Source organism: Rosa rugosa, chromosome 1 (assembly GCF_958449725.1).
Source record: "Rosa rugosa chromosome 1, drRosRugo1.1, whole genome shotgun sequence".
In the NCBI taxonomy this organism is placed as follows: Eukaryota; Viridiplantae; Streptophyta; class Magnoliopsida; order Rosales; family Rosaceae; genus Rosa; species Rosa rugosa.
Window position 1 is genome coordinate 1324777 of NC_084820.1, and position 12659 is coordinate 1337435.

Below are 12659 nucleotides of genomic sequence, written 5' to 3' on the forward strand. Positions count from 1 at the left end.
AAAGAGACTCATCTCAACTAAAAGAGTTTAAAATGCATAAACAATAAACAGAGCGAAACTGTGTTTACCAATCGAGAGTACAGAATGATAATATCACACAAGCCAACTATCAATTAAACTCGAAGTATCAAACTATAAGCCACCATCTATTAAAGAATTAAGCAAAACTGACGAATTATTGTTATTACATGAACTAAGTTTTCTAACAGAATCAAATGAAAAGTAGAACATGATAGGAGCATCTGTAGACTCTTTCTTCCCTGAATGATAATCACCACTACTCTTTTTAAGTGCCAATCTTCGAGTGGCAAAAGTTCTTAGTTCTTCAGTCCAGCTTCACCGAGGAGAAGAGGTAATGCACGAACCAGAATGAAGAGAGGAACCCAACCGTGCCTGTAGCAAGCATGATTGCGATGACCATGAAGAGGGAATATCCCAAGTAGAGAGTGGCAGAGACAGGCCCACTTAAGCTCTTGAGATCAAACACTAGGTAGTTTATGGAGTACAAGAAAATGTATATGGCAACAGAACCAGAAGCAAAGAAGGACTTCCACCACCATTTCCAATCCTCCACACAGAGGTGCATGTAGGTCAGAACTAGAGACACCTCAGCACAGACCACAACCAGAAGGATCAATACGATGAAGAGGAACCCGAAGACATAATAGACACGACCCATCCAAATGCTGGACATGATGAAGAAGAGCTCAATGAACAGGGTGCCAAAGGGGAGAGTACCGGCACCAAGAACCAACAGCCAGGATGGGTATTTCTGTGCTGGGATTTCCCTGGGAATTTGATTGGTACGAACTGGGAACTCAATGTGAGGTGCCTTGGCCCCAAGGTATCCACCAATTAGTGTAAGGGGAACAGAAATGCAGAACCAGAGCAAGATGAGAATAACAAATAGAGAAAATGGAATGGCTCCTGTGCTGTGACTACCCCACAATAGGAAATTCAGGGTCGTCAGAATTAAAAAGGCAATTCCAGGGAAGAAACAGGAAACCTTCCATGAGACTGAAACCCATCCCGTTTTATCTCCACAGCCAATTGTCCTCCAAAGACGAACAGCAACATAACCAGCTGCAATACCAAGGATCATGTAGAAAAACAGCATACCTGTAATAAGTGTTCCACGGGAAGCAGGGGACATGAACCCAAGAGCAGCAAACAATATGGTAACCACTGCCATCCCGAGGATCTGAACCCCATCACCAACCATTATGCACAGCAGGGCAGGATGGTCTGGAGCACGGAAAACATCCCCAACAACAAGCTTCCAGCCAGACAACTCCTCATTCATCTGTGCTTGAGCCTCCTTGTCAAGCTCTTCATACCGTGTCAGGTCCCGCCTAACAGTCCTCAAAAAGATCACGAGGACAATACCAGCAAGGAAAGTAATCACCATCAGAGAATTGAGAATGGAGAACCAATGGACTTTAGATCCCTCCATCTTCAAATAAGCATCCCACCTCGAAGGCCACTTGATGTCACTCTCCTCGAATTCAACCTCATATGAGAAGATAATCGGCTTCTTATCATCAACAGCCATTGCCACAGTCGTTGGATCACATTTAATAGCAGTAGGGTACTTGTCATACATGTTCAATTTCTTCACAGCATCTGCATTATGCATGAAACTGCAAGGTATCACCTCAAACCCTACAATGATCCACCCGGGCACATCTGAATCTGCCTTTGCAACCGTTGGGATCACCTCTGCCCCATCACCAGTACCCATCACGCGCGCCACATTGGGCTCCTCATACTTATGCACAAGCACCTTAAACTTCAAATGGTTAAACACATAGTACACATCCTTAACCTTGATCCCAACTGGATACCCAGTCCACCTCAAAAGAAAACCCTCCTTCTTGGTGTACCGGATCGCAGGCAAATTGTCCAAAATCAAATTGACCTGATACATCTCATCGATCCTCTTCTTCAAGAGATTCAACCGATCTGCATCCAACGGACCGGATTTACACAGAAAGATCTCCGACTCATTAGTGTGCATCTTAAACCGGTACGGAGAATTCTCAATGCGATCCCCCATGAGGAGCTCGCCGAGATTCTCAGCACTGTCCTTAATCCCATTTGGGGGCTCACAAAATGGCAAACTGTAATAGCTAAACGGAATCTCGGTGTCAATCGAAGTCAGAGAATTCACTTTCACCCACAACTCATTCCCAACAGCATACTTATGAGGATAACTACCCGGAAGATAAAATCCATACGCAGATTGAAATATCAACAAAATAGTGAAACCCCAGATCCTAAATCTATGAGAAAGCTCCATTCTTGATACAGTTTACTTCAGATCTGGAACACCCAGAACACATAATGAGCCAAAAAAAACCCAAACTTTATCACAAATTCTGATTCCAATTCAAATTTCAGTTACAAAATTGAATCAAAACTAAAACTACCACAGCATTAAAGATCTATAATTGGACAAATAAACAGCAAATAAAACCTAAAGTTTTGATCTTTTATTCATTTCAATTGCAATAGGAACTTAAAAGTTTGAATCTTTGAGGATCTAACTGACCTGTAGCAGAGTGTGAGACATGGACAAGTAGAGAGCAAAAGGGTGTGAGTGAAAACCAGCAGAGATCTCCTTCAAGGTTCAGAAATCTGTTGGGTTTGGGATTTTAGAGCAGAAATGGCCAAAATTAGAGAGTCAGGAATTTGGGGGTGGCAATGCCTCTGGTTTTGGACTAGCGTATTTTATATGGTTTGGTTCTTCTCGATCTTCTTCAAGAAAGTGCCACAAGTTTTGAGTTTTTTTCCCTAAATGCCCCTATATAATGTATGAAATGCCAGATCTGGGTTTTGCTTCATTTTTTTTGATGTCGTTTTCCGAGTTGTCTCCCTAATAAGACGTTTAGTAATGTTCATTTATTTATTTGTTTTCAGAAAAGAAAAGAAAAAAAAAATCATTTTCTTATTGGTATTATCAATGTGTGACAGTTCGAGTAATTTTTATCTTCACGATATGAGGTTCTAAGCTCGAAGTTCTAAAATGCGGGAGATCGAAATTTTATCGGCTCACCTCTGGTGCTTTTGCAATTTGCGCTTCTATTGTTGAAGTTTTGGAAGCTCAAGACGAAAAGATTAGCCTCTAGCTTTATTTTGATTTCTTTGATCCTAAGTTGCTTCCTTTTGAATGCTTCAATCACTACATTGCACAATATTACCAGTTTGTAACGTCTCTTTGTACATGCTAGTCACTACTCACTAGTTTAAGCATTTTATTCCATTAGTGGCTTTGAGAATCCCATCTCGTATATACAACATGGGATGGTCAACGGATGAGCATTGCTCATTTCACAATTTTTCTTTCTTCAAGATCAAATACTTGTATATTACATTGATTTGAATTGAAAGATATTTTATGCAATTTGAATCTGAGATTGTAACTGTGACTTAATCCCTCCAGTGTTTAACACATTCCTTCGAAAGCTGATATCGTAACCCATCCACTACGAGTCCTATTTAATGATTCACCATGAACCCATGCAATTCCTACACAATATAGTCAAATCACGAATTTGGTGCAACATAAATGCTTGAAAGATTGGCTCTCAAAAACAGCAATGAAGAGGAAGTTGAATGCCTACGTAACAATTGCAATACTGCCAATCAGGAACAAAGACAGAGACACACATGGTGTCCTTAGATGGTCACTCTGTACCACATGTTTTTATTTTCAACAACACCAAATTAATGTACAGATATGTGGGGAGTGAAAGTCAAGTAATAAGCTAAACATTGATGACAAATTGACAAGGTATATGCAGAATGAGCTACATAATACTTAAATTAAATTTTAACCAAGGGGTATTCGATTTCACTAACACTAACATCTGACCTTAAGCACCTATCCCCCTGGATTTTGGTAGCCTGACTGCAGCCAGAGGGTTGACAATGCCTTGTGAATCCTTCCCCAATCCCATTCCTTCAACAAACCCCATCCTTGCCATCATCTTTGATCCAAATCCTTTGGTATGCCTTTCAAAAGATCCCACTCTCTCGGTTTGAGGTTTGTTCCTTACTGGGTTCTTTGCGGGCGTGCTCTTTGCTGAGTTATGTTTTGCTGGCGTGTTCTTTGCAGGGTTCTGCTTTGCTGGGGTATTCACGATTTGGACACCAATGGTGTTGGAAAAATCTACACCCAATCCAAGTGATTTAGGACGCTGGACCGCTTCAATGGGCTCCGACCTACCTTGTCCGTCTTTCCCCAATCCACCACCTTCAATAAATCCCATCTTAGCCAACATCTTTGATCCAAAACCCTTGGTGTGTACCTCAAAAGAACGGAAATCAGCTGAGCCAACAGCATCCTTATTTTTACAGCTTGCGTCTATTGTTGAATCAACAGTGATGATCTCAGTCTGTGATGCAACTGAATCAATAGTTGTGATCTCAGTCTGTGATTGCATCACGCCACTTGATACAAATGATACTGGTTTATTAGCAAATGAATCCACTTTCCCACTACTTTTTTGTTCAAAGGCTCTGCCACTGCCACGTTTGGCTGAGACCTTTGTTGTCTTTCTTTGGGTGGATTGTTTAGATTCTGGTGCCTTCAAACCAGTCCCTTTTCTGATTCTCATTGACCTGTTTTTGTCTCCAGTAGGCTCAACAACAGAAAAATCATCATCCTCCATGCCAGCTCCAATCAACTGAAATACAGTACATAATCATAAAGTTGGCTGCTATTCATGACAACATCAGAGATATGTAGAGCCAGCCATACAATACATTTGGTAGAGTGGAAGTAACGAACAACCTTTTCAAGACGGATTTTATTGATTGCTGATGGCATGCTTGTTTGTTGTGTCCGCATCAACGTTACAAATCTAGGGGTAAAAAAGAGAACACATCAATATCATGTTTTCTATGTACAACACAGAAAAGGAACTTGAGTACCTCTTTTTGCCAGATCCTTGGCAAGAACTCTTCAGTTGATAAATTGCTGCTAATCGTTGCACCTAACATATTCACAAGCAGTATAATTAGAAATGGCCAATACTCCTGCACTGTACCATATAGATAAAACAAACACTTCCATTTGGTGTATTGAGGAGAGATCAACCTTCACAAAGCACTATTCAAATCACAAAGTTTATTGCCCCGGGCTTCATACTAACTAAATTTCAAATCTCCAGAGCTTTGGTATGAATAGGGAAGGGAGAGAGTAGAGTTAACCAATTCTAATTATCAAAACCAAAGCATCTCATTGGCTTAAACACAACTAAATATTTCACTAAGATATTCCAGTCAATTAAACTTATACAAGTAAAAGAAGTGGCAATGATGAAACTAAATACAAAAGAAGTAACAAACTGTAAACCAAAGTGATAGATAAAAAATCCGTACCTGGGAACAATCCCGGGAATGCATAGGATGAAAAGAAAACATATCCACTCCACCCAAGACAATCTGCTCTAATTTCTACAAATAAAAAAAATAAAGCTGAAAGGTAGTCTCCGGTTTTAATAGTGAGTAATTGGAACAAAATGAAATTAAGATGCAACATGCACCATTACTGAAAACAATAAAAAGTTATACCAAATTTATTTGCTCAAGGTCAACACCTCGGAGCAGCATTCTGTCTCGACGCTTCGCAACGATCATTTCTTTACGATGTTTTTTCTTAGTACCTGATTGGTAAGTCAATTGAAGCGATAAAAATGTGAGCTGAAGGCATGAAAGATAATCCACTGGAAAAAAAAAGTACAATATCATAGAGGATAGCCGCCTCTGACATACAAAAGGCCCCTCGAATGTTTATCATACATGGTATGACATATGCGGGCAAATGATCACACAGTCATTCCAATGAGATCCTTTGTATCCACTTTACATCATATTTCATGCTCCACTATTTTGAGAGAAATCACTTGCTACTCCAAATGAAGGATGAAGCAAACAAATGTAATAAATTTTGAATTTGGCTGAAGTTCAATTGAAACCCAATAAATTAATTTGGCGCTCAGCCAGCACACTATCATATTCTGTTCATGCATGTACTTAGTTAAACATATGCAGCAAAACGTATAATGTATCATATCTAAGTAATCTTTACCAGGAATATTTCTTGAATATTTGCTCCTTTGAGCCTCTGAAGGCCAAGACTGAGGAAACCTAGTGACAGGCTTCTTTTTTGCAGAACGAATTCTGGGATCCTTTACAAGCATTAGGTCATCTATAGCCAAATGCCGAGCATATCTTTCAGTCACATTGGGTTTCTTTTGTGAACGGGCATTTCTCTTACCATATTCCCTAGATACCTCCTGAAGAGCAATTCCGCCCAACTTCTCAACAGTCTCATCAAAGTCAGTGCTCGAAGAACTATCTGTATCAGACACATCCAATTGCTGTCCTACCAACCATTTGGAACGTAAAATGTTGTCACTCCCACCAATTCCCTCTAAATAATCTTCTGCAACCTCGTCATCAATATCTAAATCACTATCCGACATCTCTTCAGAATCTCCACTTTCAGATGATCCAAGTAGGCCTCCTGGCTCAGAAGACTCCGAGTTTCCTTCATACAATGACGCCCCATTTTCATCTTCCTCACTTTCTTCATCAGATATATCTTGAGTGTACAATCTAATGCCTCCAAATGACAGAAAACCTGAATTTTCATCAGAAGACATCACCTCTGTCAGCAGATCTTCGGCCATACCATCACCAACTTCATAATCACTCTTCCCGTTGGCATCCTTCTCAGAAGACAACGATCCAAAACACATGTCTTCTGGCTCTTCCATTTCTTTTGAGGAAGCTTCAACCCCACTTGGGGTTTCCTCAAGTTCTTCAGAGAACCCCAGTCCTCTATGAGAGCTTTCACCCAACACAAAACTTGAACCATAGTGATAAGTAAATTTCACATCTTGAGGTTCTGAAGCTGGTGTCTGGTCTGCATGAGCTGAAATTTGGGTATCACTGAGACCAACTAAAACCATAGGGCTCGACTCGTCCATATTGTCATCGTCAGCGTCACCCTTAACACGGAACTTCGAGTTAAAACCTTCCTGTTGGAAAAAACAAAGCATAATTAATAGAGAACTCAAATCCCTACGTCAATACTTCACCAAAACTCAATGCATTATCACGGTTATTCACATTGTCAAAGTGGTAAAAGAACTGAACATATAAGCTTGCTCCAGTGACCATTTAGCGTTACAATGTGACCATTTAGTGTTATAATGTACTTCAAGTACACTTCTTGATTACAAGAACAGAACAGAAGGCAGTTTACTTATACTTTTAACTCACTACAAGTAAAGAAAACAGGAAAACCGGTTTCACTCTCATATCAGCCTAGCTCTAGAAAAAAAAGTTCAGTTCTTTCGCTCTCAAACATTGCTCGGTTTGCATTAGAAAACCGACTGCTATTCAGCTCTTATTTTTGAGCCAACAGAACACACCTGAAGTTCAACAGAAGGGTACCGGTATCCTACAGCATTGACATTCGATTTCCGAGACCCACTTTTAGTATCAGAAGCTGCTTTCCCTCCAGATTTCGACCCAGATTTGTTGTTATTAGAACTTGGATTCCTCCCTTCAACTCAAAAACCAAAACCAAATTCAGAACAACAGAAAAATCCAAACTTTTTCACAATCTAACACCTCAAAATGAAATCAACTCCTGCCCAGTTCAGTAAATCAAACAAGATTAAGCTATCGAAGCTCAAATTCTTCGTTCTCTTAACTTTTACCGGATTAAAATTAACCAAAGCTTCCATTTTTTTTTTGGTTCAATTTATTTATTTTTCATGGGAAAACCAAACAGAGAGGTAGCAGAAATTAATGATGAATTATAGGAATGAATCAGAGACCTGTGATTGGGGTTTGAGGTAAAGACCAATCAGACAAAAGACCGCCCTCGACAAACAGACCACCTCGGCCACAGGATTTGGACGATGATCTTCTTCTGCTGCTGTTCCTAGTAACCTCGTTTGTGTTGTTGTTGTTGTTGTTGGGTCTTCTTCTTCCTCCTCCTTTTCTTCCACCGGCCATGGCTGCGCTTTTTGCGTACAGAGAGACTCCTGCTTTCGCTTATGGTCTTGGACCGATCTCGTGATGCCCAGACGAGCGGTGCTGCTATCTGGGCCGTTAAGGACGACGAGACTTGGCGACGTGGACGGTCATTCTTCTGTGTGTATATTTTTGTGTATGGTCTCACTTTACTTGAGGCCCAATACTAGTTCCTAGTTTTGGTAACATGGGCCAAAAATCTAGTTCCAGCCCAAGTTTGAGGTGGGCCTATCAAAACACGGTCAAAAGCTACAAAAACTCAGTTGGGAGAAGCCGAAGTGAACTAAACGCAGCTTTTTAGAAATTTTAGCGAAAGCAGTTTTGGTCTCAAAAGCACCTCATGAAGCATATGGTCAAACTGGGTCTGAAACTCGAAAACGGCAACCCTGACCCGTCCGAACCGGAACCGACTTTTGATCTCTAGATGTCTCAAGAAAGAGCCCGAACCAGACACGAGCTCAAACTCAAACCTAACTCTGCAAACACGAGTCTGAAATATGTTATATTTTAGATGATTATTTTTTTGTTATATTGGATGGGGAATCGAACACCTGACATACCCTAGTCCTGACTCAATTCCCAAACCCTCTTCATCACTTGGGCTAACCCCACGGGTGATTGGGCTGTCCATCATGACACCCGAGTCTACACTGCTTAGCCCAACGGTGCAACTTGGGACGGGCAAACCCGACCCGACCCTGCCCGAACCGAACCCGACTTGAATGATAGTTTGTTAGATATTTAATGTGGAATCAAAAATAGATGAGGCATTGGAGCAGTGGACCAGTTCCCAGCTGGAGTAGATATGGCAATGTGGGTGCAAAGCCATTATGGAGTCTGGTACTTGGTGTACGTTGAGATACTACAAAGTTTAGAACAGAAAATTCGGTTGGCTTCTTTAATTAGTTGGTAACTAGTATCTTTAGGGTCCTTTTATTTTCATAATGTTATTGTACATTTTCTTTGCTGGCTCTGGCTGCCATTTATGTTTTTAACGATTTAAAAGATGAAAGGTGTAAAGAAGAAGAAGAAGAAAGAAGACCAGAATCCGGGCCCCTTTTTAACCACTGTGCATGGTTGCCGACGGCTTTATTACCTGGAAAGTTTAAACGCGTGACTGGTGGCATGCAACAAGAATCTGCATTTTATATATTGAGTTCGGTGGCATTCATATTCATGACACATAACCCATTAACTCTATATATCTTGAACGTTCTACATAGTCCCACGTAATATTGAAACTTCAAAATCAAGAATTGCTTGATTAGAGTCTTCGGCATTCGGTATGCTTCACAAAAAGAATTAATACAATGATTCTCAATTTCAAATTTTCAAATTTCAGAGTGTATTATAAAACATTAATGTATGAAGTTGTTTGAATAGTCATTATTTTCGGTATGTTTCATACAATGAATTAATGTAACGACTCTCGACTCTAAAGCTTTAATATTTCGGATTATTCAGCCCTTAATATTTTTACTTCTGGTAATTGCATGGAGTAGAGGAATTGCATTGTGTACTTAATGAGTACTGCAGAAAGTGCAGCCCTCACCGCACAGTTTCACATGGTTGCTTGGTTCTAGCGAAGTCACGGTCTCACATGATCTTACATTTGTGATTCTCTGGTGCATGTGTCATGTATACCAACACTTGGTTACATGCATGAGATTCCAAGCCTCCAAGGGATAGTAGTTTTCTAAGTTCATGATCTGACAAGAAGCTCACTAAACCAAGCAAACCACATTGATACATAATCATTTCTTGCCACTTTGAGTTTGTTTAGTAATGGAGGTTTGCTATAAATCTGAAGCACGAGCTAGCACAAGCAACCTCTCATTTCCATATACTCCGCGCGCAGGTACTCCGCAGGTGGTGTTGGTGTGGAATCAATCTGTAAGGCACCAAAATGCATGTGCATTCTTTTTCTACAAGCTAGCGTATGGATCTTCCCATTTTGTAGGTAAACAGTCTTTCCATTTTACCTCATTCAAGGAACAACCGAAGAAATCGGAATCATCGATCATTTTGAAACTAATGTGGAGCTTGATTAAAAAATGCTTAATTAGTACGTAGCATATTATATTCCTCTCTATGGCTAACACGCGCGAACATACATATTAGTCCGCAACTCCGCATATGGGACATTTGTTAAGATACTTGAAAGAAGTTTAGGTCAAAAAACATTTGATAAGAGACTGAGAAAGATGAGTGAACATACAGGCTCAACGATGAGTAACGAATTGCTTTAAAGTTAGACTAGCTAAGAGAACAACAAATTGAACAAATTAACAAAATGAACTTACGAGCAAGCTTCTTTATTCACTTTCAACAAGAAAAATTTGTTAAGGTGCAAATGAGATATTTGTTAAGATGTTTGAAAGAAGTTTAAGCAAAAAAAATTGTACAAACAAAACAAACCTAGCTACGAGTAAACTTTTTTTTATCTCGCTCTCAACTAGATTTATCTTACCACTTAATGTGCATGTAAATACGGTTTAATTTCTTCCTCTTCAAGCAACAAATTTTTCTCAAATGATCAACAAGTAACCTCAAGAAAAGTTTGTTCTCTTACTATTTCAAAAAAAAAAAATTTGTTCTCTTACTCCACTAGTAATCTAATCAATCCGATAATCGCAATAAACTTCCTCGTGATAAATTGTGAAAACAAACCAAGGCATATATACCAAATACACACCTGCAAACAAAAAAGCTTCTTGCCTAGTTTTGGGGCAACCCAAGACCAATTTGTTGGTAACTTCACTCCCTAGTTTTCTCTCCTAACTCTTTCTATTAGCCTATAATAAAGTGATTATGTATTTCTCTAAACTCGGTCAATCAGACCCGACCACATGGACACTGCCAAAGCCTCATACGTAAGCACGTGTGTGCTGCAGAAGGAGCATGAGAGTTAGTTAAGTTTAGTCTCTATGACCGACCCACAAGACACGCCTTCACCGCTTATTTTACCGCCCTAGCTAGCCAGCTATCGCTAGCTGACAACTACTTTCTCTGGTTCTTCGCTCTATATATGCCTTCACCGTTTCATTGCTTCCAGATTTTAAAGAGCTTAATTTTCAGAGACCATCAACACCATTTACGGTTGTGTTTCGCTGTCTCTGTTTGATCGATATCCATCATCGTCAAACAGACGTATAAATGTCTGCTGCTGCCGGCGTCGACGGGTTGTTCCGGTGCGGGGCCTACGAGGGGTGCATTTCTGGCAGCGACATCGGGAAGGAGCGGCGGCCTTACCACCGCAACTGCGGCTGCGCTTTGCACAACAGGTCGGAGAAGAAGGACCGGCAGCAGCAGCATTGCACGCACGGAGGGCAAAAGAGTAAAAGCGTATCGTATCCCTTGAGGCGGGCATGGAGCGAAGGTCACTTGGGTTTGGTGGTGGCTAGTAATAACTCTTGTTGTTCAGGGCATTCCTCGCCTTCTTCATCACCGGCTGCGGCTGGGGTCAGGCAGCCGCAGCCGGTGAGGCACCACCGGTTCGGTTCGGTGGGGTCGTTCGATCGGTTGAGTGCGTTCGACGAGGAGGAGGAGGAAGAGGAAGAGGATATCGTTTTCTTTAAGGTCTGATGTACAATTTGAGTGTGCTAGCTCTTAATTTTGATGGTGATGAATATGATTTAGCATAAAAGGTAAAGTACATGCTCTGTGTATGAATAAGAATTGAGAGACTTTACAATGTTTGGAGTGTTGTCAATTTGAATCTGATGTTGTGTGACACTCAGGGTTGTAAGACTTGAGAATTAAGGCCATATTTTGAAGTGTGGATATAAATGGTCTCATTGAAATGGATAGTCTGATCATCTGGTGATGAAATATGATGTTATTGATCGAATCCTTTCATCTTTGTAATTAGAAAGTGAAAATTGTGCAAAAGGGTCTTTTAATTTCAAGCTTTGCTTCATTGTCTTTACTTTATCTTGAAATCTAGCTTGTATGGTTTCTGATTTTGGGTCTTCGTCTACCTTGCTCTCCTTCAAAACCAAATTGGGAATTCAGGTTGAGTGTGTTTACCAAATACCAAAACCTTTGCTACTTAGCTAGATACATTAGATCTGGAAACAGACACTCACACACGTATTCTTAGTTGGATTGGTTCACTAGCTTGGTCGGCTAGCTCTACCATGTTCAACGCAGCTCCCATATAAGTCTTCCATAATATTATTATACCAAAAAGAGAGAGCAGAGAGAAAGCAAATAGAAGAAGCATCCAATCAAGTCTTTTTAAATCCAAATGTTTATGCCACCAAGGAAAGGTGATCTTTTTAATTCTCTTTCAAAGGTTGAATGAATTACTCAATTTACGCCTTTGATGAAGCTGCTCATATGGAACAGATAGAAAGATAGCTACACACTCCATATGGCTTGTTTGATAGCAACAAAAAATTAACAATAACCTACGCAGTACTCAATCTCTACAGTGTACGTCTTTGTAATTGTAACTAACTTGTACGTACACAAGCTACAAGTTAAAGAAGCTGCCGAGGATTTCTTGGTTCCAAACTCCCAAGTTCATGTGGTGCCAAAAAAAGAACAACATAGGTTAGGAAAACATCATAGACTAAGAGTTTGTTCAATATCAATGGTCG

The 12659-nt window shown here is 40.2% G+C and overlaps 3 protein-coding genes across 4 annotated transcripts; 1 reads left to right on the top strand and 2 right to left on the bottom strand.

Annotated features, from left to right (window-relative positions):
* Positions 1–13: 13 nt before the first annotated feature.
* On the bottom strand, positions 14–2747 carry LOC133709157 (transmembrane 9 superfamily member 11). The gene is made up of 2 exons (XM_062134796.1): positions 2552–2747; positions 14–2322 (listed from the first exon to the last, which is right to left on the bottom strand). Exon 2 carries the CDS (start codon positions 2297–2299, stop codon positions 326–328), a length of 1974 nt encoding a protein of 657 aa, XP_061990780.1. The 5' UTR covers positions 2300–2322; positions 2552–2747; the 3' UTR covers positions 14–325.
* Positions 2748–3648: 901 nt separating this feature from the next.
* Positions 3649–8135, bottom strand: LOC133709176 (uncharacterized). 2 transcript variants are annotated; one of them, XM_062134839.1, is made up of 8 exons: positions 7857–8135; positions 7446–7585; positions 6095–7049; positions 5578–5669; positions 5386–5460; positions 4936–4997; positions 4796–4865; positions 3649–4688 (listed from the first exon to the last, which is right to left on the bottom strand). In XM_062134839.1, the coding sequence occupies exons 1-8, from the start codon at positions 8035–8037 to the stop codon at positions 3876–3878; spliced, it is 2388 nt and encodes a 795-aa protein (XP_061990823.1). In that variant the 5' UTR covers positions 8038–8135; the 3' UTR covers positions 3649–3875. The 2 variants fall into 2 exon arrangements, with proteins under 2 accessions (XP_061990823.1, XP_061990831.1); XM_062134847.1 differs by having other exon boundaries at positions 7446–7579; positions 7857–8133.
* Positions 8136–11211: 3076 nt separating this feature from the next.
* Positions 11212–11640, top strand: LOC133726866 (uncharacterized). Its single transcript, XM_062154509.1, has one exon. The coding sequence runs from the start codon at positions 11212–11214 to the stop codon at positions 11638–11640; it is 429 nt and encodes a 142-aa protein (XP_062010493.1).
* The last annotated feature ends 1019 nt before the right edge of the window (positions 11641–12659 follow it).